The sequence below is a fragment of the Lithobates pipiens genome, unplaced genomic scaffold (genome assembly GCF_037356315.1).
Source record: "Lithobates pipiens isolate NorthernLeopardFrog02 unplaced genomic scaffold, aLitPip1_a1.2 Scaffold_19, whole genome shotgun sequence".
NCBI lineage: Eukaryota > Metazoa > Chordata > Amphibia > Anura > Ranidae > Lithobates > Lithobates pipiens.
The window spans coordinates 53,031,439-53,059,311 of record NW_027507764.1 but is presented as its reverse complement, the minus strand read 5'-3'; the positions used below and the strand labels follow the sequence as shown (position 1 = coordinate 53,059,311).

Below are 27,873 nucleotides of genomic sequence, written 5' to 3'. Positions count from 1 at the left end.
TACTCTACTCACTAAAATGCAGGGATGTCACTATGCGCAAATGCAGATCTTCAGGTATGGCAATTCACTTAATTTTCCTGACATATCTGTTCCTGGAATCGGTGCTATGGTAGATTATAAGGTGGTAGACTTCTATGGAGGCATTTACTGTGCATCCGGAAAGTATTCACAGCGGTTAACTTTTTCCACATTTTGTTATATTACAGCCTTATTCCAAAATGGATTAAATTAATTATTTCTCTTATATTCACCGACCGACACAGCTCCTCTCTGTAACAAATGGGTTGTTAGCCTTATCACTAGGAGAATACTAGGCATAGTTGTAATACAACACTCAGAACTCTTAGTTCTGCCCAGGGGGCGGTCCCTTGGGTAACAACCCTGCCGTCTGCAGACAGACCTCAGTTTTATTTTGCCTAGTGAAGGAGAAGGACCTAGGAACCCTGCGGGCCCATCGGTCCATGCTTTTTTTATGCAGAAGCTTGGCTTTTTGCGCAAGATGAATGATCCTGTGATCTACTATCAACAGCCGACTGGGTGACAGGCTGGATACCCTTTTCCTTGTAGTCTCCCCAGTCCGGCCATCGAGCATGTGCAGGTCGCAGCTTACAGCTCGGCAGGCCACGACGAAACCTCAGCTCCAGAGGTGGTCAGTGAGCTTTTATGCTCCGGGGCATACATATGACCAGGCTACTGATGTCTGCATCACAGTATTCCGGGGGCAGCTACCCTGTACTGATCAGTGAGTAGTTCTGCAATGGAATGTCTACCAGCTGTTCAGGACTGGTAAGTACAGCTCTCCCTGCCTCGGTGGGGCTGAGCAGCTGGGCATTTCCTGGGAGATCGATTCAGGGGTCCCTCACCTCCCTCTCTTCTCTCCCTGTCCCTATCTTCCCTCCCCTCCCTCCCTGGTGGGATGCTGCATGTGGCTGCTGAGCGGTGTATGTGTGCATATACAGTGGATCTCTGTGGGCTCTCACCTGAGATGGGGAGCTGGCTGGCTGGGGGTATCCTGGGTCCTGTGTGTTATGCTCCCGGGAGATGCCTGTGAGCTGTGGTCTGGTGCTGCGCTATGTCTCTGCTATAATTTTTTCATTCGGTACCTCATGGAGCTGCTAGCGGCCATTTTAGGTGTGGGCGAGGGCAGCAGGCTTCAGCGTCCATTTCCCAAGTGATCTCCTATTCAGGACACTGGCAGACATTTTTTGGAAGCCTGAACACGTTCTCAGTGTTCTCTAGCAGCAGCATGGTTCATGTGCTCTCACAGCCTTTTTCCCTGTGTTTCCTGTCTGTGTACTGGACACTGGGCGGCCATTTTATTGAAGCCTGAGTACATTTCTAGAACATTTTAGCGCTCATTCTGGTGGCTGCCACCGACACAGCTTTTGTTTCCTCTGCACTTGGGAGCACTCAGGGACTACAGGCACTACTTTTGGACAGCGTAGAACTCCTCAGGGTGGTGAGTCCGGCTGGAAAGAGCCCCTCAGTCAGCGGCAGCAAGGAGGGTGGGACTGTCACTGTCCTAAGTCCCCTTCGGGTGGCAGACAGGGTAGGGTCAGCATGGCTTCAGAAACTGGTGTTTATTCCCCCGAAATCCGGGCAATTGCAACCGGGTCACCTGCGGACTGCACAGTGCCCATGAACACCCTGATGGCAGTCCTTAATTTGTTCGTTGCCAAGATGGAGGTGGTGCGTGGGAGGAGAGATGCACCTAAGCGCCCCCCCCCCGGCCTCTGGGGAGAGCTCTGATGCAGACTCTCGTCTCGCTGAGGCTGGTGGCCCCTGCTCTGTCTTGTCAGACAACGCTGACCAGGACAGTTCGGATAGTGAGGATGAGTCCCCGTCCGGGTCCGGGCTTGACGAAGCGCTTGTTGGAGCACTTATCACAGCTGTGCGTGATACCCTGAAGATTCAGGAGCCAGCAGATCCCTCTGCTGATGTACCGGTCCCTTTTGGGTCCCGCAAGCCAGCACGTTCACCTAAGGTGTTCCCGTATCTGACTTATTTTGACAAGTTCATTTACAAGGAATGGGGTCGCTCGCAACTGACCTTTTCCGTCCCCAAATACATTAGCGGTGTGTTACCCTTTTGAGGAGAGCCTTCTCGAAAAATGGTCGGCTCCTTCAGTCGTGGACCCACCAGTATCCAAGTTAAACAAAGTAACCACGATACCGGTTGAGGGGACTCCTGCATTCAAGAATCCCACGGACAGGAAGGCCGAGGCAGTGACTCGTTCCTTGTTTACGGTGGTGGAGTAAGCCGTGCAACCAGTACTGGCATCCGCACTTGTGTCACAGACACTGAATGAGTGGGCAAAACTTATAGCACCGCGAATTGGGAGAGCAACAGGCTTCTCCTGTCTGCGTGGAACTAGCAGGCCAACTAGTGCAAGGCCTTAAGTATGTCTCTGACACGCAGGCCCTGGATAACTCTCCCTCTGTTATCCAGGGCTTCAGTGTCAGCTGTGGTGCTAAGGCGCCTGATTTGGCTAAAATGCTGGTCTGCTGACCAGGCATCCAAAAAAGCCCTGAGGGATCTTCCCTTCCTTGGCGACCTGCTCTTTGGAGCCTCATTAGATGACATTATTAAAAATGCCACCGGTGGTAAGAGTACTCTACTCCCACAGGCCAGGAAGGCTAAGGAGCCACGCCCGTAGGCAAGGGCCCTCTTTTTCTGCTCACAAACGGCTTTTTCTTCCACCCGAAGTTTCGACAAAATGTCCACGGACGGTCAAAAACGTCCCTGGAACTACAAGCCTAACAAGCCTGCGAATAAAAGTGCTACCGCATAAAGGTTTTCCCCCATGTCTCGGGTGGGGGCTCGCCTTCGGGAGTTTGCAGCCCGGTGGTCCTCCCGGTTATCCGACCAATGGGTCTGCGATCTGATTTCCACAGGCTACAAGATAGAGTTTTTTCTCTTGGCTGCCAAACAGATTCTTCCCCTCCAGCATACCCGTATCCCCCGATCGCCAGAAGGCCCTCTTGGGGGCGGTAAGGGATTTGCTGAAGCGTGGAGTGATTGTACCAGTTCCAGAATTGAAGCGCTTCCAGGGATTCTACTCAAATCTGTTTGTGGTTCCCAAGAAGGAAGGGGTACATCCAATCTTGGACTTAAAAGCCCTCAATCACTTTGTAAAAGTGCAGAGGTTCAGAATGGAATCAGTTCGCTCAGTAGTCGCTGCACTCCATCAAGGGGACTCCCTGGCGTCCTTAGACATCCAGGATGCATACCTGCACATACCCACATGCCTTCGGCATCAAAAGTTTCTGCGGTTTGCAGTCGGGGAAGCCCACTACCAGTTTGTGGCTCTTCCCCGAGTTTTTACCAAGGTATTGGCCACAGTTTTGGCATTGCTATGGCAATGTGGGATTGCAATCGTGGGATACCTAGATGATCTAGATGATCTCCTCCTGAGGGCATCTTACACATCAGAATTAGAGGAGGATGTGGTGATCCCCATGCAGATGCTGCAAGAATTTGGGTGGCTGTTGATCCTAAAGAAGTCAGTGATTGTGTTGACCCAGCGTCTGGTGTACCTAGGCTTGCTGCTGGATTCCAGGAAAGCAAGAGTGTTTCTCTGGGACTCATGGTAGCCTCCTTCGAGGCAGTACCTTATGCCCAGTTCCACACCAGAGTCCTGCAGAAGGAGATTTTGACAAAATGGGACATCTCAGTTGTCCCTGGATCGACATATCCAGGTAAGCCAGTCAGTCAGAGACTCAATGATCTGGTAGTTGAGGACCCCGGTGATTTAGTCTGGGAAATCGTTCCTTCCTCTGAAATGGACGGTGATTACAATGGAAGCCAATCTATCCGGCTGGGGTAGAGTGATGGGGGTTCAGTCGGCTCAGGGCCTCTGGTTGATGGAAGAATCCAAGTTGCCGATCAATCTGCTCAAATTGAGAGCAATCAGGATGTGCCTCTCCACAGTCGATGAGAATGCAAGGGATTCCGATCAGGATTCAGTCAGACAACGCCACGGCTGTGGCATACGTCAATCACCAAGGGGGGACAAGAAGCTCAGCCGCTGCACGGGAGGTCGCTCACATACTTCGGTGGGCAGAGCGACACGTACCGGCCCTGTCGGCCATTTTACATCCCGGGAGTGGAAAACTGGCAGGCGGACTATCTGAGTCGCCAGATGCTGGACCCAGGAGAATGGGCGTTGCATCCGGAGATATTCAGGTTACTGTGCCTGAGGTGGGGCACACCAGACATGGATCATCTGGCCTCCCATCTCAATCAGAAGGTGCCAAGATTTCCAGGACAAGAGCTCCATGAGCAGACGGGTCAGAAGCGCTGTTGGCTCCATGGGATCAGTACCAGCTGATCTACGCCTTTCCTCCACTGAAACTGTTACCACGTCTGCTTTGCAGAGTGGAAGCCGAGGAGCTCCCAGTGATACTGGTTGCCCCAGATTGGCCTCGGCGTCCCTGGTATGCAGACCTGGTGCGTCTGGTGGCAGACGCTCCCTGGCGACTGCCGCTGCAAAAAGTCAGACTCGCTGTTTGTTTCGGTGGCTGGTCCAAAGAAGGGTATGGCGGTCTTGTCGGCCACCATTTCCAGGTAGATCAGACAGATTGTAATCCAAGCCTACGCCTTGAAGGGGCAGGTGCCCCCCTTTCCGGTCACGGCCCTCTCCACAAGGGCAATCGGAATATCTTGGGCTTTCCGACACCAAGCGTCTGCAGCTCATGTGTGTAAAGCTGCGACACACGTTTACCAAGTTCTACAAGGTAGACGTCAGTGCAACGGCTGATGCCTGTTTTGGCCGCAAAGTTTTGCAAGCGGCCGTGTAGTTGCAATTGAATATGCAATATATATTTTCAGTTTTTTCCTGCTTTTTCGATAAAAAACACAGTACTGTTATGTTAATGTTGCATTACTTCCACAGTTTGGTGCGGTTTTGGGTGATCACTCCTGTTGAGGATACCCTGATTTTTGTAATGATTTTTCCACGCACTGTTGTTTTTTGTGGGTAAAGTTTCACTAGTTCCCACTTGCCATGGTGGATGAAGTTTTGTGCTGTTTTCCCACCCCTCGTTTTGGCACTGCTTGGGGACGTCCCATTTGTTACAGAGAGGAGTTGGGTCGGTCGGTGACTATAAGAGAAAATAGGATTTTTTGTACTCGCCGTAAAATCCTTTTCTCTGTAATTCACTGACCGACACAGTACCCACCCCTTCTTTTATCTTTACGTTATACTGCTTGTTGACGTACTGAGGTCTTCTGCAGACGGCAGGGTTATTACCCAAGGGACCACCCCCTGGGCGGAACTAAGAGTTCTGAGTGTTGTATTACAACTATGCCTAGTATTCTCCTAGTTATAAGGCTAACAACCCATTTGTTACAGAGAGGAGCTGTGACGGTCGATGAATTACAGAGAAAATGATTTTACGGTGAGTACAAAAAATCCTATTTTTCCTATAAATTCTACAATTAATTTCCAATAATGACCATGTGAAAGAATTTTGAAATCTTTGCAAATTTATCAAAAATAAAAAACAAAAAATAAATCCTATGTACATAAGTATTTACAGCCTTTATCTTCAAGTCTTTCTGAGTATGATGCTACAAGCTTGGCACACCTATTTTTGGACAGTTTCTCCCGTTCTTCTTTGCAGGACCTCTCAATCTCCATCAGGTTGGACGGGGAGCATTGGTGCACAGCTATTTTCAGATCTCTCAGGAGATATTCAATTGGGGTCAAGTCTAGGCCACTCAAGGACATTTACAGAGTTGTCTCGTAGCCATTCCTTTGTTATCTTGGCTGTGTGCTTAGGGTCGTTGTCCTTTTGGAAGATGAACCTTTGCCTCAGTCTGAGGTCTAGAGCGCTCTGGAGTAGGTTTTCACCAAGGATGTCTCTGTTCATTACTGTATTCATTTTTCCCTCAATCCTGACTAGTCTCCCAGTTCCTGCTGTGACAAAACATCCCCACAGCATGATGCTGCCACCACCATGCTTCACTATAGGGAAAAACTTGTTGAATGATTGGATCAAGGTTTAAATCGGCGAGAATAATTCAAGGTAAACCAAAACAAAGGCCTTCAAAGTCCTTACAATTTTCTTTTTTCATAAAGCAGCCACAGCCTGAGTAAAAAAGCCTGTCACCTACCAGCATTCTGCAGAGTGAGACCCTTGTTGTCTGTGTAGAAGTGTCTCTCTGCAGAAGTCTGACGCACTAACTGCTGAGTCAGAGCTAGGGCTCTCCATTCAGCAGAAAGCATGAGCTTTGCTATAGGTCTGTCTCCACATGGTGCTTTTTAGACCTCTGCAGAGAGACCACTGAGTTTCTCTTCGGTAAGGGCTGTTCTCTGCTGCAGGCTCACAGAGAACAGACTTTTCTACTCGGGCTGTAGCTGCTTTAGAAAGAAAACAACTGTTGACATTGAACACCTTTCGCTTTGATGCACCTCAATTAAAATTAGTTGATTTGATTGAGAGTTTAATTGAGCTTTAAGTCCCTACCTGGTCCCAAACGTGTTGGCCAACCACTGCCTGGATTCAAGACTTTCCAAAAATACGATCTATGGTTGGCTGTGTTGTTAGCTTGAGTTGTAGTTACATTCATGTCTCTTTCAGAAAGACGGTAAGGCTTACAGGTGCTGTCTGTCCAACTCTGCAGTCCGAGTTAAAATTGCCATGGTCAGGAATTGCAGATGCGACATGTTGTACAGCCCCATCAGGCTGTTAGAGTTCTAGTGGGCGGCTGGGGGCACTGTAAAACCGTAGCTCAACCTGTTTTTAATACCCCACGACAAACACCATCCCCCATGTGAAATCGCCCTTATGCCAAGGAAGGGCATTCTCTATTGCACTGCCATTTGTACAAGCCCCAAAAAGGTCCATGGGTTCAGTAGGGTTCCTTGCATTCAAGAAGGAAACGGCATGTCACCCTATCTAGGAGCTGATAGTTTGGCAATTGCAGTCCATTTATTCACTTGAAATTTGTGATATCGCTCTGCAGCATGATGCACTCCATGCTTAAAGCGGAACTACACTGTATCTGAGCACCACAAACTAAAAACAGTATTTATATAGGCAAACTCCCCCATCCATCCATCCATCCATCCATCCATGATTCCGTGTTTTATTTTGCAGTGAAATCACTTTGAGAAAAAAAAAGAACCCTTATGCCAGCTACACACGACCGGTTTTCCCGTCAGAATAAACTCTGAAGGTTTTACCGACGGAATTCCGCTCAAGTTGTCTTGCATACACAAGGTCACACCAAATTCTGACTACCAAGAACGTGGTGACATAAAACACGTACGACGGGACTATAAAAAATTTCTGCATGAGGAATTTGCTATTTCCATTTTGAACGCTAGTTTTACCAGACTGAGCACTTCCGTCTCGTACTTGCTTCAGAGCATGCGTGATTTTTGGTATGTCGGAACAGCATACAGACGAGCGCTTTTTCTGCTAGAAATGTATTCCGTTGGAAAAATATAGAACATATTCTGTATCTAAGTTCGTCAGAATTTTGACGATGGGGCATACACACAGTCAGAATATACGATGAAAAGCTCCCATCTGACTTTTTCTGTCCGACCGTGTGTACACGGCATTAGCATTTCTGAACGAGGCCACCTTGCGAAAAGGGCGGATGATTCATGCAGCATTTACTTCCTGGAATCCATCTGCCCTTAGCTCATGCAGTTAGGCGGGTGTGCTTAGTTGAGAAATCCCCTCCTCCCATGAAGACTCCTGTGATGTATGACATCATTTGCCTACAAGAGCTAAAACCAGGCAGTAACTGAAGAAATGTCCTATTTACTTTCAGCATAAAGATTAAAAGTAGTCTGTGTTGATTGAGAGAGTGAGGTTCCACTTTAACCGTTTGCTGAGCAGCCGCCGTCATTTTACTGCGGCAGGTCGGCACGATCCCGCAAACCGTGGTAGCTATACATCAGCTCTTGGGCTAGGGATAGCAGTTGCACAGTGGGGGGGGGGGTGCTGATGCTAGTGGCCGACGGTCGTGAGCACCAGAGACAACACAGAAGTGTAAACACACAAATCCTGTTCTGTGAGGAGTGACAGATCGTCTGTTCCTATTTAGCTAGGAAGCGTCACTTCTTCTAGTCGGTCCCCTCCCCCTTCAGTTAGAATCACCTCCCAGGGAACACAACCCCTTATTTACCCCTTCCCTGCCAGTGACATTTTTACAGTAATCAATGCATTTTTATAGCACTGATTGCTGTATGCAAATGATCCCAAAAGTGTGTCAAAATTGTCCTATGTGTCCGCCATAAAGTCACAGTCATCACAGATCGCCGCCATTACTAGTAAAAAAAAAAAAATCTATCCCCTATTTTGTAGACGCTATAAGTTTTGCAAAAACCAATCAATATACGCTATATTTTTTTTTTTTTTTTACCAAAAATATTTAGGAGAATACATATCAGCCTAAACTGAGGAAAAAAATAGCTTTTAAAAAAAAATGGGGATATTTATTACAGCAAAAAGTACAAAATATTGGGGGTTATTTACTAAAGGAAAATCCACTTTGCACTACAAGTGCACTTGGAAGTGCAGTTGCTGTAGATGTGAGGGGGACATGCGAGGAAAATAAAAAACAGCATTTTAGCTTGTACATGATTGGATGATAAAATCAGCAGAGCTTCCCCTCATTTCAGATCTACCCCTTTAGATTTAGATTTAGAGCGACTGCACTTCAAAGTGGATTTGCCTTTTGTAAATGACCCCCATTGTGTTTTTTTTCTCTCAAAATTGTTGTTTTTTTTGTTTATAGCGCAAAAAATAAAAAACGCAGAGGTGATCAAATACCACCAAAAGAAAGCTCTATTTATTGGAAAAAAAAGGACATCAATTTTGTTTGGGTGCAAACGACTGCGCAATTGTCAGTTACAGCGACGCAGGGCCGATTCGCACGTTACGCCCCGTTCCGCAAGCGCCCGCCCCCTTCAGCAAGTGCCCCGCTGCCTGCTGGGAAACACACAGCTCCCAGAGGCAGCGGGGACCGTCCGGATTGCGCCGCGCGGCTCGCGCATGCGCAGTAGGGAACCGGGAAATTAAGCCGAAAGGCTCCATTTCCTGATTCCCATACCCAAGATGGCGGCGGGACCCGGCAGCCGAGCGAGCGATCGGCTTCGGGTGCCGACATCGCGGGCGTGCTGGACAGGTAAGTGTCACTATTTAAAAGTCAGCAGCTGCAGTATTTGTAGCTGCTGGCTTTTAAAAAAAAAAAAAAAAACGCAGAGTCCCGGTGGACTCCCGCTTTAAGCTGTAACGAGGACTTTGGCCACAGGTACATTAGCTGCAGGTTCTCCAGTTTTAAGACATGCAAGTAACCCTGTGCAGCCAGCCCACCCCCGCGCCATCAGTCTGCACCTCGCTAATTACTCTAATTGCTGTCTGTAGGATCACTTCCACCTTCATTAATTTTCTCCCTCTGGGTTATTGGCCTTCCCCTCTGAAATGCACATCATTTGTGATTTGATTTATGATGGCCTGTGGTCTGGGATCACACGACTCTGCTGTCCCAAGTCCTACAGATAATACTTTACCACCTACGACTACTAATGTGCAAGTTGTATCATGTGTTCTTCTCCAGAATGTCCAACAATTTCACACAACATGCTGCTTTATGGTCATGACAATGTTATTTATGAATGAGGCACTCATTGGATGGCACGGTATAATACTAAAGTCAGGGAAAGTCTGGTCCCAGTGAAACTAAATCGGAGAGGAACACAGAATTTTTTTTCCTGGCTAATATAGGTAACAGCAGGATGCAATCACTCTTGGCGACAATTTTCCACCCGGCTCTGACTTTTTTTTTCTTTTTTTTTTCCAAGCAGGGTGGTACTTGTAGAGCCTCCTATGGCTCAAATTTTGTCAGATTCAGCAGGAATTGGGCAAAATTTGAACCCTCCATGGCCAGCTTTAGTCCTCAAATTGGTTCCTTTTGTATTCAAGGCATAGGCTTTACACAGGGCCATGGTTACCCTACAAATTGAGATTAAAGTGAACCTGACACTTAGTCCTAAAGTCCTAGTCTGTTCGCATAATTTGTAATAAACACATCTTTTCTTTGCCATTCTGAAGCTTCCCTCCAACCACTTTGCGTATTATTTTATATATATACTGTGATTCTGTACTTGCCAAATATGATGCAGAAATCTCCCTCCACTGAGTCTGGTTGCAGCCATTTTAACTGTGGGCAGCTGAAGCTGCTGCCTGTTCACTTCCTGGATTTACACAGACACACAGAGGCACACCTCCAACTCTACAGCTCTCATTGGCCCTCTTATGACTTATCCCCCCCTCCATTCCTGGCAAACTCTCACAAGAGTGAGAGAGAGCTGTGCATGATGTCATAAGCCTAGGCTTTTTATCAAGACAAGAAACCATGAAGTGGGCTGTATAAGGTATTTACTGGCAAAAAAAAAAAGCGTTTTACTATCCAAAGTTAAAACAACAAGAGCAGAAGATTTAATAAATGGAAATATGAAAAAATTACTGAAGTTCCACTTTAATAACCCAGCCTCTACCCACTGACACTTACCTTGCTACAGGTTAATGACAGACCTGCAAGATGTGTAATCACACATTAAAGGGTCACTCCACTCATAAATAGTTCTGCCTTCTTATAATTGGAAGATATTCCTAGAAAAGTGCCTTGGTGTCAGGACCTGGATCTGAGCCTGCAACCTCTGCTGTGTCCGGCAGTATCTCTACTTGCCACCTGAGATGCTGGACAGCTCCATGGACAATTTATTGGACAATCTTGCCCTGTACCTTGTTTCTCTTGAGCCTTGAAACTCTTAAGCCCCGTACACACGAGCGGACTTTTCGACATCCAAACTCCGACGGACTGAGTCCGTCAGACTATCCGATCGTGTGTGGGCTGCAACGGACTTTAGCTTCGCAAAAGTCTGACGGACTTTAGAAATGAAGCATGCTTCAAATTTTCCCGACGGAACTCCGCCGGACCCGGTCCCCTTCGAAAAATTCGCTCGTGTGTGTGCTACTCCGACGGACTAAAACCGACGCTAGGGCAGCTATTGGCTACTGTCTATGAACTTCCTACGTCGAATCCAGTCGTACGTCATCACGTTCGACTCCGTCGGAGTTTGGTGTGATGGTGTGTGGTCAAGTCCGTTCGGTCGAAAAGTCAGCCAGAACTCCGTCGAAACTCCGGCGGAACTCCTTTGGAGGTCTGTCAGACTTAATCCCTCTCGTGTGTACGGGGCATTACTCGTCCCATGAACTTCCTATTTAACCCATGACTTTACATGTCCTGTTTGCTAGATTATTATGCTCTCTCCGATGGCTTTCTCCTTTGTGTACTTGTAGCTGTCCTTATATTCACTACTTCCTGTTAAAGACCTTGGCTTGTTCCTCAACTATGCTTCCGCTTGACATCAACCTGCAACTACTTTGTTCTCGACCTTTACTTTACGGACTACACTTCTACTTGATCTCTACTTCCTATATCTGTCTCCCGGTGGGGCGATCGTGAGGACTGCCACCTGTCACTAACACACAGCAACTTCTATCCACCATCCGGAGCTCAGCTGAATATCAGTTAGTGCTTAGACTCCGTGCCTTGGGTGAGCCCACGTCATCCACCAGGGTGATCTGCTTGTGTACTTCTCAAAGTGGTCAGTGGAAGCCTCTCTATTGCTATAACTACTGGTCTCTGAGCCTGACCCTGACCGTGACACTTGGTCTGCTTCTGCCCACCTTGAAGTTTTGCCTATTCATTCTGACCTTGAATTATTACCTCTTCTTCTGTAGCATTCTCCATAATATTAAGATCCAGCAGGCATGGTGAGAGCTCCTTACAATGGACACACCAGGTGAGCATATGCAGGAGCTTAGCACAGAGATCTAACCAATAGGGCCCTTGGCATATACCGGGCATCTTTTAAAACGCTAAAATATCGGTTTTGGGTGGACCTAGCTTCCAAAAGCCCATTGTGGGAACATTTCGCTCACAGGCTTACTATGTAAAGGTCATTATCTGGGAGTCCTGTCTGCTTTTGGAGATATTTTTGGAAGGTTAGAAAAATGTAGAGGTTTTATAAGTACATGAGACAAAGTCAATGGACCCTGTTTTACTGACTCCACTATAATATGTCTTATGACTTTACTCTGTGATCTGTGATTCCCAGTCTGGTTCATCTTACAAATATTTTGAGCTGATATCTGAAGCTTTCTAGGTTCCAAGGCCTCGTAGGGTATTCTATCATCATAGCTGTATGTGGCCCGGCTGGTTGCACACAGTCACAGTCCTCTACAGCCGATGCCCTTACTTTGACTTTATGATGCCGGCATTGCCAAGCAGAAAAAATGATACAGTAGATGGGAGGTGGCGGGACAGAGGTGTCGGAGTTGAGAGGGTCATTGTCACTGATCAGTGATGAACTCCTAGTGCGTGGAGAAATTGGAAAACATCAGTATGAGGAAAAGCTCACAGTGTGGTAATACATGACATTAACAAGCAAAGATTCAACCGGAAATTTTGATGTAGCAGCTTATTATACCAGAGAAAATAAAGCCAAACTAAAGGTACATATAAAAGAAACAAATGTATACTAGGATTTGTATACTAGCAGATTCCGTCGGACCTAGTCTGCCGGAAAGTCCGGTCATCTGTACGCGGCATAAGACATTCCGATTAATATGTTGATATGGAATATTATATTGAACAAATGAATCTTGACTTGTTAGATATGAATGTATTACCCAATATTGAGGTTGTTAGTATTTAACCACTAGAGATCCGCGCTATAGCCAAATGACGGCTACAGCGCGGACCTCCTTTGCCGGGACTACGTCTATTGACATCGTCCCATGCACGAGCGGCCTGCGCGCCCCCTGTGATCAGCGAGTCTATGAGACTCGCCTGATCACGGATCGAAGCAAGGGGTCAATCCCGACCCCTTACCACGTGATCAGCTGTCAGCCAATGACAGCTGATCATGTGATACAACGGAGCCGGTAATTGGCTATTTGCGAGGAGAAAAAAAAAGAGCCGATCACCGGCGGCCGTGATCAGGACATCAGTCCCGATCACGGCCAGCTTACCAGTGCAATCCTGCCCCCTGCCAGTGCCACCTCAGTCATTAAAAAGTGCCCCCCATCAGTGCCACCCATCAGTGCCCACAGTGCCACACATCAGTGCCCACAATCTGCCTCAACAACGGTGCTGCACCCTAGTGCCACATATCCGTGCCCATCAGTGTCATCTACCAGTGCCCATCAGTGCTGCCCAGCAGTGCCACCTATCAGTGCCACCTATCAGTGCCCATCAGTCCCATCTATCAGTGGTACCTATCAGTGCCCCTTAGTGCCACCCATCTGTGCCACCCATCCGTGCCATCTTATCTGTGCCCATCTTTGCCCATCAGTGCCGCCTTATCTGTGCCCATCAGTACTGCCTTATCTGTGCCTATTAGTGCCGCCTTAACTATGCCTATCAGTGCCCACCAGTGCAGCCTATCAGTGCCCACCAGTGCCGCCTCATCAGCACACTTCAATGAAGGAGAAAAATGACCTCTTTGCAAAATTTTATAACAAACTATTAAACATGATTTTTTTATTTTATTTTTTATTTTGCATCTTTTTTTGTTTAGCAAAAAATAAAACTCCCAGCTGTAATTAAATACCACCAAAAGAAAGCTCTATTTGTGGGGAAAAAGATAAAAATTTCATTTGGGTACAGTGTTGTATGCCCGCGCAATTGTCATTCAAAGTGCATCAGCGCTGAAACCCGGAAATTGGTCTGGGCAGGAGGGGGGTTTAAGTGCCCAGTAAGCAAGTGGTTAAAATATGTAGGTTCTAATGATTGGAGGCTATTTTTGTTCCTTTTCTTTTGAAATAAAGGATTAAAATCCAAAAAAAGAGAGAAAAGAAAAGGCGCAAACCACACTGGAAAAATGCATCAACCGCGACCTGCATAGGTGTGAACCTAGATTGAAGTGCCATTGATGAGTTGGTTACCTTTTCTTCTACTTTTTTGTAGAGTTGGGGGTTTTGATTACATACCTTTTGACTTATGATGCCGATAGAATTCAGCTTTAACTTACTATTGAGTGTTGTTTTTTTTTTTTTTTTTTTTTTTTTTTTTTAACACCTCCATCCGTTATGTGTTTTCTGGTGAGTAACTGCAACAAACAGGATCTGCAAAAAATAGCAACATCCTATAAAAAATTCATGTCGTTTTGTCAGCACCTTCCTTGTTAGAACAGATGGACGCAGTCACTGAACTGCCTGTCAGGGATCATCATTCTCCAAATATGTTTGTTTTGCTGTATGTGTGCCGCAGTGAGATTGTTTATGTTACTAGGCAGACGGGTAAATTAAAGGAGATATTTGATATTCTTCCTGCTGCTGCCGGAGAGCAACTTTTCTCTATTCAGAGGGAGGATGACATTTACATAACAGGTATCCATACTAAAATGTACGTTCTGTCTGGCAATTGTTCTTAAAGTGGAACTGAAGTCTTATGCCGCACACACGACCGGACTTGTTGACGGACTTGGTCCGGCGGACCATCGGACTTTCAAACTAACGGACTTGGCCACACACGATCACTTCAAAATTTCAACAGATTCTAATGTGATGACGTAGAATAAGGACGTTCATAGCCAATAGCTGCCCTAGCATCAGTTTTAGTCCGTTGGACTAGCACACAGACGACCGGATTTTTGGACCGGACTCGAGTCCGTTGGAAAGATTTGAAGCCAGTTTTATTTCTAGGTCCGCCGGACTTTTGGGAAGTAAAAGTCCGCTGGAGCCCACACACGATCGAGTTGTCTGACGGATTCCAGTCTGCCTGACCAAGTCCGTCAAAGTCCGGTCGTGTGTACGCGGCATTAAAGCGGTATTAGGCCTCATGTACACTGCTGCTGGTAAACGGACGTCTAGGAGCAGTTGGGCATTTTTTTCAGCTGCCCCTGAACTCTCGTCTATGTTATCTTATCACTACATGTACACAGGTTCATTAATAGTCATTTTTAGGCAGTTGAGTCTAGAGGCTTTTTGTGGAACACAAAAAAAAATGGGATCAGAAGCGGAGTTTAGAGGCATTTCAAGTGCCAAACGCTAATGCCCCATACACACGATCAGACATTCCGACAACAAAATCCATGGATTTTTTCCGACGGATGTTGGCTCAAACTTGTCTTACAGTGGTGGCTGGTGCTCAATATTTGGGGGGGGGGGGGTGCGGCACACCGACACCACCCCACCCCCGCAGGAGACAGAAGGGAAGGCAGGAGACGGACGGGTAAGCAATGATCACCCCCCCCCCCCACAGGGAATGGACGGGTAGACGGAGATTACACCCCCCCACAGGGAACGGACAGGTAGACGGCAATTGCACCCCCCCCCACAGGGAATGGACTGGTAAGTGGCGATCCCCCAACCCCAGCGGGAGACGGATGGGACAGCAGAAATCAGAGGCCTCCTTACCTTAGCAGGCAGGACCAGGGGTTGGGCTGATACTCTTCGCTCCACGGTCGTTGCGTCTGCTCCTGGCCGAACAAGAAGTGGGTCCTCATACCCGATTGGCCGGAACTCCTAAGAATCCCTGGCTAATCGGATCTCGGGACCCGCTTCCTGATTGGCCAGGAGGAGAATCAGGAAGACAATAGCGAATAATAAATTTGCTAATGTCACACAGCTGGGTGGGCTCAGGGTGCCGTGCTCTTCACCCCCGAGCCCACCCTTTTTTTTTTAAGCCAATTAGAGCCACAGACTCAAATCATGTGCTAGGGGCTGGGCTCATGGATTAGGAGGGCAGTGCCCCTGCGCTCTTATGGATGGGCCGCCACTGATCTCTATTCTTCTCTCCTCTACATCCGTTCCAATTTCCAAAATTTATAAAGCTTTTCAAAGCTTTCAGATAGCAGGGGGTAGAGAGCTGAAATTACACTCTGCACAGCTCAGTTTTGACAAGTTTTTCTGACACCGAGAGACAAAAGGTAACAGGGGTTTCCAGCACACAGCCTATGATGATGATGATGATAGCACACAGGAACAGAACTGAGGCTATGTAAAGGGGTGTGTCTCTTCCCTCCAATCAGCTCTCAGACCTCTCCTCACTGAGCTCTGCAAAGTGGGACTTCATCTCTCCACCCCCTTTTATCTGAATGCTCAGACAAGCTTTATACATTTTGGAATTTGAACAGATGTAAAGAAGAGAATACTGCAGATACAGTGCCTTGACAAAGTATTCATACACCTTTTTCCACATTTTGTCATGTTACAACCAAAAACGTAAATTTATTTTATTGGAGTTTTATGTGATAGACCAACACAAAGTGGCACATAATTGTGAAGTGGAAGGAAAATGATAAATGGTTTTCAAATTTTTTATAAATAAGTAAAAAGTGTGGGGGGCATTTGAATTCCACCCTCTTTACTCTGATTCCTCTAACTAAACTGTAGTGGAACCAATTGCCTTCAGAAGTCATCTCTTTAGTAAATAGAGTCCACCTGTGTGTAATTTAATCTCCGTATAAATACAGCTGTTCTGTGAATTCCTCAGAGAACCTACATGAACAAACAGCATTCTGAAGGCTAAGGAACATATTAGACAGATCAGCAGGGGTGCCCAACCTTTTGAAGATCAAGGGCCACTTAAGCGACTTGGTAACTGGCCGCGGGCCACAATGAGTGGAGTGGGCGGATGACAGGTCCATGTACACTCTGCATATGCAGACCGGACACGGAGATAGCCCACTCTACTCTATGGGCCCTCCGATCTGCCCAGATAGAAGGGGACAGATCCCCTTCTGTTTTTTTTTTTTTTTTTCTTTAAGTGGATCGGATTGAAGGAAGGCAGGTGTAAACTGACACGTCTGTTTACATTTTCCGCTCCATAGACGTGAATGGATGGTCTGATCGTGTGAAAGGGGCCTAAGGCTGCTTTGACACTGATGTGCTGTGGTTTACCCAGAGCAGAGCACCTCTTTCCTGAGGGTTAGTTGCACCTTGCCATAGAATTCTATTATATCCTGCAGGTGTGGTGCATTTTCTGAAAGTCCACCAAACCCATAGGTAATAAGAGGTCTATGGCTCAGTGCAGGTAACTTGCAGTTGCTCTGCACCTGTGGATCAGTTTGAAAGCAGGCCGGTAACCACTGCAGAACAGATATGCCCATATATACACTGTGATTATAGTATTAAACATACCTTTTAATAACAGTCTTCAATTCGGGTATCGCCAGCTTTTGCTTTTAGTGCATTTGGTATCACTCCGCCTGTGACAGGAGGTGGCGCTATACAGAAAGCATTGTCTCATGTGTCTTTGTTACGCAGCCACTTCTACCGCCTGCTTCATTCACAACACTGATGCTCTGGGATGCCGGGTCGGGAATCTGCGATCTGGGCTTGCCAACCAGCCATCTCAGAGCAGGAGGTTACGGGCCACATCAGAGGGCTTAATGGGCCACTGGTTGGGCGCCCCTGGGTCAGGGCTAAGGTTGTAGACAAGTGTAAAGCAGGATTAGGTTATAAAAAAAATATCCCAAGCTTTGAACATCTCACAGAGCACTGTTCAATCCATCATCCAAAAATGGAAAGAGTATGGCACAGCTGCAAACCTACCATGTCCATTCACCTAAACTGACAGGCCAGGTAAGGAGAGCTTTAATCAGAGAACGAGCCAAGAGGCCCATGGTAACTCTGGGGGAACTGAAGAGAGCCACAGCTCAGGTGGGAGAATCTGTCCACAGGACAACTATTAGTCGTGCTCTCCAAAAATCTGGCCTTTATGGAACAGTGGCAAGAAGAAAGACATTGTTTAAAGAAAGCCAAAAGTAGTCCGTATTGAGTTTGTGAGAAGCCATGTGGGGGACACAGCAAACATGTGGAAGAAGTTGCTCTGGTCAGATGAGACCAACATTGAACTTTTTGGCCTAAAAGCAAAACGTTATGTGTGGTGGAAAACTAACACTGCACATCACCCTGAACACACCATCCCCACCGTGAAACATGGTGGTGGCACCATCATGTTGTTGGGATGCTTTTCTTCAGCAGAGACAGGGAAGCTGGTCAGAGTTGATAAGAAGATGGATGGAGCCAAATACGGAGCAATCTTAGAATAAAACCTGTTATGCCGCATACACACGTTTGGAATTTCGGCCCGCCAAAGGCCGATGAGAGTTTTTCATCAGAAAATGCAACCATGTGTATGCTATATCGGTGTTTTGCCAGCGAAATTCCAGCCAGAAAAAGATTGAGAGCATGCCAGGGTTACAATGGAATGGATTAGAGCAAAGCATATTCATGTGTTAGAATGGCCCAGTCAAAGTCCAGACCTACAGTGGTGTGAAAAAGTGTTTGCCCCCTTCCTCATTTTCCTGTTCCTTTGCATGTTTGTCACACTTAAGTGTTTCGGAACATCAAACCAATTTAAACAATAGTCAAGGACAACACAAGTAAACACAAAATGCAATTTGTAAATGAAGGTGTTTATTATTAAAGGTGAAAAAAAATCCAAACCATCATGGCCCTGTGTGAAAAAGTGATTGCCCCCTAAACCTAATAACTGGTTGGGCCACCCTTAGCAGCAACAACTGCAACCAAGCGTTTGCGATAACGTGCAATGAGGCTTTTACAGCGTCCTGGAGGAATTTTGGCCCACTCATCTTTGCAGAATTGTCCTAATTCAGTTACATTAGAGGGTTTTCGAGCATGAATGGCCTTTTTAAGGTCATACCACAACATCTCAATAGGATTCAGGTCAGGACTTTGGCTAGGCCACTCCAAAGTCTTCATTTTGTTTTTCTTCAGCCATTCGGTGGTGGACTTGCTCGTGTGTTTAGGATCATTGTCCTGCTGCAGAACCCAAGTTCGTTTCAGCTTGAGTACACGAACAGATGGTCGGACATTCTCCTTCAGGATCTCTTGGTAGACAGCAGAATTCATAGTTCCTTTTATCACGGCAAGTCTTCCAGGTCCTGAAGCAGCAAAACAGCCCCAGACCATCACACTACCTCCACCATATTTTACTGTTGGTATAATGTTCTTTTTATGAAATGCAGTGTTCCTTCTACGCCAGATATACTTGGACACACACCTTCCAAAGAGTTCCACTTTTGTCTCATCGGTCCACAGAATGTTATCCCAAAAGTCTTGGGGATCATCAAGATGTGTTGAGGAGAAATTGAGACGAGCTTTGATGTTCTTTTTGCTCAGCAGTGGTTTTCTCCTTGGAACTCTGCCATGCAGGCCATTTTTGCCCAGTCTTTTCCTGATGGTGGAGGCATGAACGCTGACCTTAACTGAGGCAAGTGAGGCCTGCAGTTCCTTGGACGTTGTTGTGGGGTCTTTTGTGACCTCTTGGATGAGTCGTCGCTGCGCTCTTGGGGTAATTTTGGGCGGCCGGCCACTCCTGGGAAAGTTCACCACTGTTCCATGTCTTCGCCATTTGTGGATAATGGCTCTCACTGTGGTTCGCTGGATTCCCAAAGCTTTGGAAATGGCTTTATAACCCTTTCCAGACTGATAGATCTCAATTACTTTCTTTCTCAATTGTTCCTGAATTTCTTTGGGTCTCGGCATGATGTGTAGCTTTTAAGGATCTTCTGGTGGACCTTACTGTGTCAAGCAGCTCCTATTTAAGTGATGCCTTGATTGTGAACAGGTGTGGCAATAATCAGGCCTGGGTGTGGCTAGAGAAATTGAACTCGGGTGTGGACAACCACAGTTATAGTATGTTTTAACAAGGGGGGCAATCACTTTTTCACACAGGGCCATGATGGTTTGGATTTTTTTTCACCTTTAACCACTTTCAGACCGGACCATTTTGCTGGTAAATGACCAGAGGTCTTTTTACACTTTGGCACTGCGCTGCTTTAACTGGTAATTGCGCGGTCATGCAATGTTGTACCCAAACTAAATTTGCGTCCTTTTCTTCCCACAAATAGAGCTTTCTTTTAAAGGTATTTGACTGACTCTGCGATTTTTTTTTTTTGCGATATAAACGTAAAAAGACCGCAAATTTTGAAAAAAAATGATATTTTCTACTTTTTGTTATTAGAAAAATCCAATAAACTCAATTTTAGTCATAGATTTAGGCCAAAATGTATTCAGCCACATGTCTTTGGTAAAAAAAAAGTCAATAACTGTATATTTATTGGTTTGCGCAAAAGTTGTCACATCTACAAACTAAGGTACGTTTTCTGGAATTTACGCAGCTTTTAGTTTACGACTGCCTATCTCATTTCTTGAGGTGCTAAAATGGCAGGGCAGTAAAAACCCCCCCAAATGACCCCATTTTGGAAAGTAGACCCACTAAGGAAATTGATAAGTGGCATGTTGAGCCCATTGATTATTTTATTTTTTTGCCTCAAGCGATTGAATAATGACAAAAAAAATGTTTTTGTTTTTTTTTACACAAAGTTGTCACTAAATGATATATTGCTCACACATGCTATGGGCATATGTGAAATGACACCCCAAAATAAATTCTGCTGCTTCTCCTGAGTACGGGGATACCACATGTGTGGGATTTTTTGGGAGCCTAGCCGCGTACGGGGCCCCCGAAAGCCAAGAACCGCCTTCAGGTTTTCTAAGGGCGTAAATATTTGACTTCACTCCTCACTACCTATTACAGTTTTGAAGGCCATAAAATGCCAAGATGGCACAAACCCCCCCCCCCCCCAAATGACCCCATTTTGGAAAGTAGACACCCCTAAATTTAGGGGTACACTAGTGAGACTAGGTAATAAATGGCGGGTGCCCTGAAACTATAAAAAATAACTAACCAACCAGCGTCACCTGTAACAGTTATATGGTGATCACTGGTGAAAGGGTTAACTAGGGGGCAATCAGGGGGCTTTATGCGGTAGTATATGGGGGTCCCTGGCGCTAGAAAAAGCTGCGGCGAACCTAAATACCTACCTGCCTAACTAGCGTCACCTGTGACACTAATACAGCGATCAGAAAAATGATCGCTTATTAGGCTGGGTTCACACTGGAGCGATGCGAGAACGCCACAAATCCGCGGCGGGTTCCCGCATCGCATGCCTCCCGGCGGCAGTTCACACTGCCCTATGCGAACTGCTGGGAGTGTCAGTGAAATGTTAATGACACCCCCAGATCAGTTCGCATATCGCAGTGCGATCTGCAAACTCGGATCGCATGGTGTGAACACCCATGCGATCCGATTCTGCTGCGGACCAAAAAAAGGGTCCCGTGCGAGTTTGCGGCGGGTGCAACGCGAATTCAGCCATACTATCTGTATGGCTGAACTCGAATCGCACAGAGATCGGATGTGATTTGCACTGCAGTGCGGTGCGAATCACATCCGTTCTCATAAACCGCTGCAATGTGAACCCAGCCTTAGTGACACTGGCAACGGGGGGTGATCACGGGGTTAAACCTTTATTGGGGGGGTTAGGGGGGTACCTTAGAACTAAAGGGGGCTAACCCTAACTGCCCTAACAGTTATTACAGTCACAAATGACACCCGCCGGGTGATCAGGGGGTTAAACCTTTATTAGGTAATAAATGGCGGGTGCCCTGAAACTATAAAAAAATAACTAACCAACCAGCGTCACCTGTAACAGTTATATGGTGATCACTGGTGAAAGGGGTAACTAGGGGGCAATCAGGGGGCTTTATGCGGTAGTATATGGGGGTCCCTGGCGCTATAAAAAGCTGCGGCGAACCTAAATACCTACCTGCCTAACTAGCGTCACCTGTGACACTAATACAGCGATCAGAAAAACGATCGCTTATTAGGCTGGGTTCACACTGGAGCGATGCGGGAACGCCACGAATCCGTGGCGGGTTCCCGCATCGCATGCATCCCGGCGGCAGTTCACACTGCCCTATGCGAACTGCTGGGAGTGTCAGTGAAATGTTAATGACACCCCCAGATCAGTTCGCATATCGCAGTGCGATCTGCAAACTCGGATCGCATGGTGTGAACACCCATGCGATCCGATTCTGCTGCGGACCAAAAAAAGGGTCCCGTGCGAATTTGCGGCGGGTGCGGCGAATGGCTGAACTTGAATCGCAGAGATCAGATGTGATTTGCACTGCAGTGCGGTGCGAATCACATCCGTTCTCATAAACCGCTGCAATGTGAACCCAGCCTTAGTGACACTGGCGACGGGGGGTGATCACGGGGTTAAACTTTTATTGGGGGGGTTAGGGGGGTACATTAGAACTAAAGGGGGCTAATCCTAACTGCCCTAACAGTTATTACAGTCACAAATGACACCAATGCAAAAAATAAATAAAAATAAAATAAATAAATAAATAAAAAATGCATTGGTGTCACTGTGACTGGGGGGGCAGGGGTAATTGGGGGGGTGATCGGGGGGTAAAGGGGGGGTGTGAGTGTGCCTGGCATGTTCTACTGTGAAGTGTCATGTTGGTGCAACTCACCGATCCTCTCTCCTCGGTGCCGGAACGAAAAATACCGACACGGAGGAGAGATTACATCACTTCCTCTCCTGTGTTTACATTACAGGAGAGGAAGTGATGTCATGAAGGATTTCCATTCGTCGGGAGCGATCGCGAGGGGGTGGCCATGAATGAATGGCCGTCCTCTCATCCCGGATCGCTCCCGAACGAATACCGACCGCCGCAGGCACCGGGGGGGGGCCCGATCGGGCCCCCCACCCGCGGGAAGGCAGGAACGTACAGGTACGCCCATATGCCTGCCCGTGCCATTCTGTCGACGTACATCGTCGTGCGGCGGTCGGCAAGTGGTTAATAATAAACACCTTCATTTACAAATTGCATTTTGTGTTTACTTGTGTTGTCCTTGACTATTGTTTAAATTGGTTTGATGTTCCGAAACACTTAAGTGTGACAAACATGCAAAGGAACAGGAAATGAGGAAGGGGGCAAACACTTTTTCACACCACTGTAAATCCAATTGAGAATCTGTGGCAAGAATTGAAAATTGCTGTTCACAGACGCTCTCCATCCAGTCTGAGAGAGCTTGGAGCTATTTTGCAAAGAAGAATGGGCAAAAATGTCCCTCTCTAGATGTGCAAAACTGGTAGAGACATCGCCAAAAAGACTTGCAGCTGTAATTGCAGAGAAAGGGGGTTCTACAAAGTATTGACTCAGGGGGGCGCCATACAAATGTACACCACACTTTTAAGATATTTATTTGTAAAACAATTTTGAAAACCGTTTCATTTTCCTTCCACTTCACAATTATGTGGCAATTTGTGTTGGTCTATCGCATAAAATCCCAATAAAATCCATTTAAGTTTTTGGTTGTAACGTGACAAAATGTGGAAAATTTCAAGGCATTGTAAACAAGTAGAAGTTATGTAGGAGGATTTGTTTCATCTCTGTGCATCACCTGAGGCCAGTCACTTTACTGGGTATATACAGTATAAGGGTTTACAACCACTTTAATGATGATTGATAGTAAAGTTTGCTTTGAATATTAATAATGAATTAGGTAGTGTGTTTAGCTTGTGGTGGTCCCTGTGTAGTTCCGCAATAAGACCGCTTTCACACCGAAGGTGTTTTGCAGGCGATATAGTGTTAGAAATAGCGCCTGCAATCCGCCCTCAAACTGCTTCTCCATTTTCTTTAGTGTGAAAGCCTGAGGGCTTTCACACCGGAGCGGTGCGCTGCCAGGATGCCAGGAAAAGTCCTGCCAGCAGCTTCTTTTGGAGCGGTGAAGGAGCGGTGTGTTTACCGCTCCTCCCCATTGAAATAAATGGGGCAGCGCTGCAATACCACTGGCAAAACACTGCTATTGCAGCGTATTGTGGGCGGTTTTAACCCTTTCTCTGGCTGAAATGCGCCCCGCTAGCCGATGCTATGGGCGGCTTGGTGTGAAAGCCCTCCAAATGAAAACTGTTTTTCAAAATGATCAACAAATACTGAAGCTATTAACAACTCCAATACTTTTCCAAAAATCAAGTTTAGCCTCCCCTTCTGTCTCCTCAACCTCATTATTATCCTTGAATTTGATATGTAGCTTCCTTAACCAGTTAAAAACAATTTAAAAATAGGCAGGGGCGGGCCAAGCTGGATTATTACAGGGGGAGTCGAGGTTTCCTGTATAGCTTTAGCTTCCTATATTTCCATACAGTATCTGCATACTGTTGTGCAGAATAAAGTAAAACCTTGGTTTGAGAGTAACTTGGTTTGAGAACCTTTTGCAAGACTAGCAAATTTTTTGAATAAATTTGACTGGATATACAAACGATGTCTTGATATACAAGTAGCGCCTTGTCACAACTGGGTATAAAAGAGAAGAGAGGCGCCTCTAAGTGTAGCAATATGGTTACATTTAATGAAGGTAAAACATTTAGCAACATATTGCTACACTTAGAGGTGCCTCTCTTCTCTTTTATACTCTGTAGCTCCTGCTGGATTTTGCTTCTAATCCCCTTGTGGAGGCTTCCATTTGTGGATGGACATTTTATGGTTGCACAACCTGGTCGCATTGCTATAATCTTTTTATATGGACTATAAACTGAAGGACCTATGAATAAATGGTTGTGGAACCAATCATTTCAGTTTCCATGATTTCTTATGGGAAAATTTGCTTTGATATACAAGTGCTTTGGATTGCAAGCATGTTTCTGGAACGAATTATGCTCGCAATCCAAGGTTCTACTGTATAGAGAAGGTAACCTGCGCTGATGCAACTTTTCATCACATGCTTGCTTTGCACCGCCGCGGTTTGTGACAGGCCCGCATTTCTTAAGTCTTTTATTTACTTGAACAATTGTTAGTTACCTTTTCATATATACTGGAGTCACCGGCTGATCTTTTATTTCCCAGAATTATGCTGCAATGATGTGGGAACAAGCCAAATCCCGTCTCCATAATCCAGACACGCAGAAGATCCCGCTTGGAGCCAGCCTATCAGAAGAGAAGCTGGATTTACTCAGCGCAGAGCAGATTGGACAGTTACATGAACTCATGCAGGAGGCCACTAAACCTAAGAAACAGTTTGAGGTGGCCGAAGATTTAGGACAGAAGACATAAACTGCAATAAAGAGATTTTCACTCTGGAAACCTATATCTTATTTTATTTTTTAGTATTAAAGTGATATTAAAGGCAATTTTTTTTTTGTTTTTTTAAATGGCAAACATGTTATGCTCTCCTGCTCTGTGCAGTGGTTTTGCACAGTACAGGTCGGATCCTCTTCTCAGGGTACCCTGCTAGCGATCCGTGCCCCTCCCACCGGCCGAGTGCCCCCCCCAGAGCAAGCAGCTGGAAGTCGCATATAATTAACATGCAAAGTATCCGCTTTATTTGACTATGGATAGCCAATGGGAAAGGTATAATTTAATCACTTTAAAACATAAATATATACTGCAGCAGGGGGCCCTCCTGAAAAAAAGTGTCAGTTAGGTGTCAGATTTGTCCACCGCAATGTCGCAGTCCTGCAAAGCAGGGAATAAAATCCAGCACTTCCCTTAGTAAAAACAGCTCAGTGTACACATGCCAAGCATTGTTAGGCACACATTTAACCATTTGGTCAGCCTAGATGTTGACCCCCTCCCAGCCAGTGTCATTAGTACGGTGATAGTGCATATAGCACTGATCACTGTTTTCGTGCCACTGGTTCCAACAAGGTGTCCATTAGTGTCAGACAGATCACCCACCCACCCACTCATACTAGCACAGTCCCTCTCTAAGTCGCTGATCGGCACAATTGCTAGTATAAATATATATGTATATGTAGTGCCGGCTCCTGAAAAGCATGCGCTATGTGCTTTGAAATGTAATGTTACACCTGAACTGCAGATTGGTTTGGATATAATTATTCCAAATTTTGACCTCAGCATCAGTCTGGCTGGACTATAGGGTGTTCGGCCTGGCCATAGGGGGCGGTGTCTCTTCTGGCAGGCATGGAAACACAGTTTGGTTGGGTGCTTTAAGGTTACTTTCTCTCTGAGCCTGCCCAGTGGGAGTGCTGTGCTTTCTGGGAGAGGGTACTTAAGATGCGGATGTCACGTGGTTCCGGTCCAGAAGTATGTTCTGACTCCATGGTCCTGGTCCTCCTGACCAGCCCCCAAGAAGGCTATGGCCTGGGGTGCGGATCCACCCAACTTGTCTAGCCCGAGGCAAGGAAAGGATTCGGAGGTGGTCGGGTGTTGTCTCCGGTTGTGGAGAGACCCAGCAGCTTCGTAGCTATCCAGGGGAGGACTCTTCGAAAGAAGGCCATGCACGGGTTGGCTACTTGCCAAGAGCCTGGTGAGGCTGAGGGACCTAAGAGAATCCAATCTTGTGAGGTATCGCCAAACTGGCTGAAAGATCCTGGTACCAAACGAGTGTTCTACAAGTTCTAGTTTCCTACATGTTCTACAACAGAGTCTGTGGCAGAGACTTATTCCTACAACAAAGTCTGTGCCTGCTGCCCCTCTCTGCCAATCCCTTCACTGGCTTTCCCTACCCCACATATAAAATTCTAACCACAACATACAAGGCCATCCACAACATCGCCCCCATCTACATCACCAACCTCATCTGCAGATATCGCCCAAATTGTCCCCTCCGCTCCTCCCAGGACCTCCTGCTCTCTAGATCCCTTGTCCCCTCCTCCCATGCTCGCCTTCAGGACTTCTCCAGAGCCTCTCCCATACTCTAGAATTCCCTCCCCTGGTATATCTGATCAGCCCCTACCCTGTCCACCTTTAGGAGATCCCTGAAAACTCAGTTATTCAGGAAAGACTATCCCACACCCACCTAACAACTGTCCCTGAGCCCCACCCATCAAATCATTCTCTGCATCTATTACCTTTTGTAGCACCACCCCCTCCCTATAGAATGTAAGCTCTACGAGCCGGGCCCTCCTGTCCCATCTGTATTGTACTGTAATTGTGCTTTCCACCCCCTCTACATTGTTAAGCGCTGTGTAAACTGTTGGTGCTATATAAATCATGAATAATAATGATATAAGGATATTTCCATGCAAAGACATCCAAGGCATACTGGTATGAACAAAATTGTAATATGATGATGGCACAAAGCAAAGCTTTATAGATTCAATCCTCAAACAAATGGTGTATGCAGAAAGCACATATAAATGGTAATTCTTGGTCACTTCTAGTATCCAGCAAATAATCTGTGTAGACCTAAATGTAATATCCACAATCTAATATGAATGTAAGAGATATATAATTCCCGTATTTAGCACATACAAATGATAAATGTGAATATAGGTAGAAAAGTAGTGACCGCAATCGGTGAAAAAGATTTAGTTCTCCAATCTGGCTTCGTACCACACAGATTGATATCAATATGTGCAAATAAGCACTTTCCATAATGGGTATCGTGATGGGCAATACAGTCCCACCATGTGACACCAACCTTGATTACAGTTACATCAACTATAATGCCATACAGTGCATCTGGAAAGTATTCGCAGTGCTGCACTTTTTCCATATTTTGTTATGTTACAGCCTTATTTCCAAAAAGGATTAAATTCATATTTTTCCTCAAAATTCTACAAACAATACCCCATAATGACAATGTGAAAGAAGTTTGTTTGAAATCTTTTTGCAAATTTATAAAAAAAAAAAAAAAAAAAATCCCATGTACGTATTTATTCACAGCCTTTTACCTTTAACACTCAAAATTGACCTCAGGTGCATCCGGTTTCCACTGATCATCCTTGAGATGTTTCTACAACTTGTTTGGTGTCCACCTGTGATAAATTCAGTTGATTGGACATGATTAGGAAAGGCACACACCTGTCTATAGAAGATCCCACAGGTAACAGTGCATGTCAGAGCACAAACCAAGCCATGAAGTCCAAGGAATTGTCTGTAGACCATCCGAGACAGGACTGTATGGAGACACAGATCTAGGGAAGGGTTGGGGTGCTCTGGGTGACAATGGAACATGCTGAATCTAAAGTGGAACTAGTTCTGTTTAAACTCCCCA

The 27,873-nt window shown here is 46.1% G+C and overlaps 1 protein-coding gene across 3 annotated transcripts in view; it reads left to right on the top strand.

Annotated features, from left to right (window-relative positions):
• Positions 1 to 24,995, top strand: part of SDHAF3 (succinate dehydrogenase complex assembly factor 3) — a 74,581-nt gene extending 49,586 nt beyond the window's left edge. For all 3 annotated transcript variants that reach the window (XM_077490742.1, XM_077490743.1, XM_077490741.1), the window contains exon 3: positions 24,759 to 24,995. In XM_077490742.1, coding sequence (XP_077346868.1) covers positions 24,759 to 24,965 — 207 coding nt within the window. In that variant the 3' untranslated portion in view covers positions 24,966 to 24,995. The remainder of the gene's footprint in view (positions 1 to 24,758) is intronic.
• Positions 24,996 to 27,873: the final 2,878 nt, after the last annotated feature.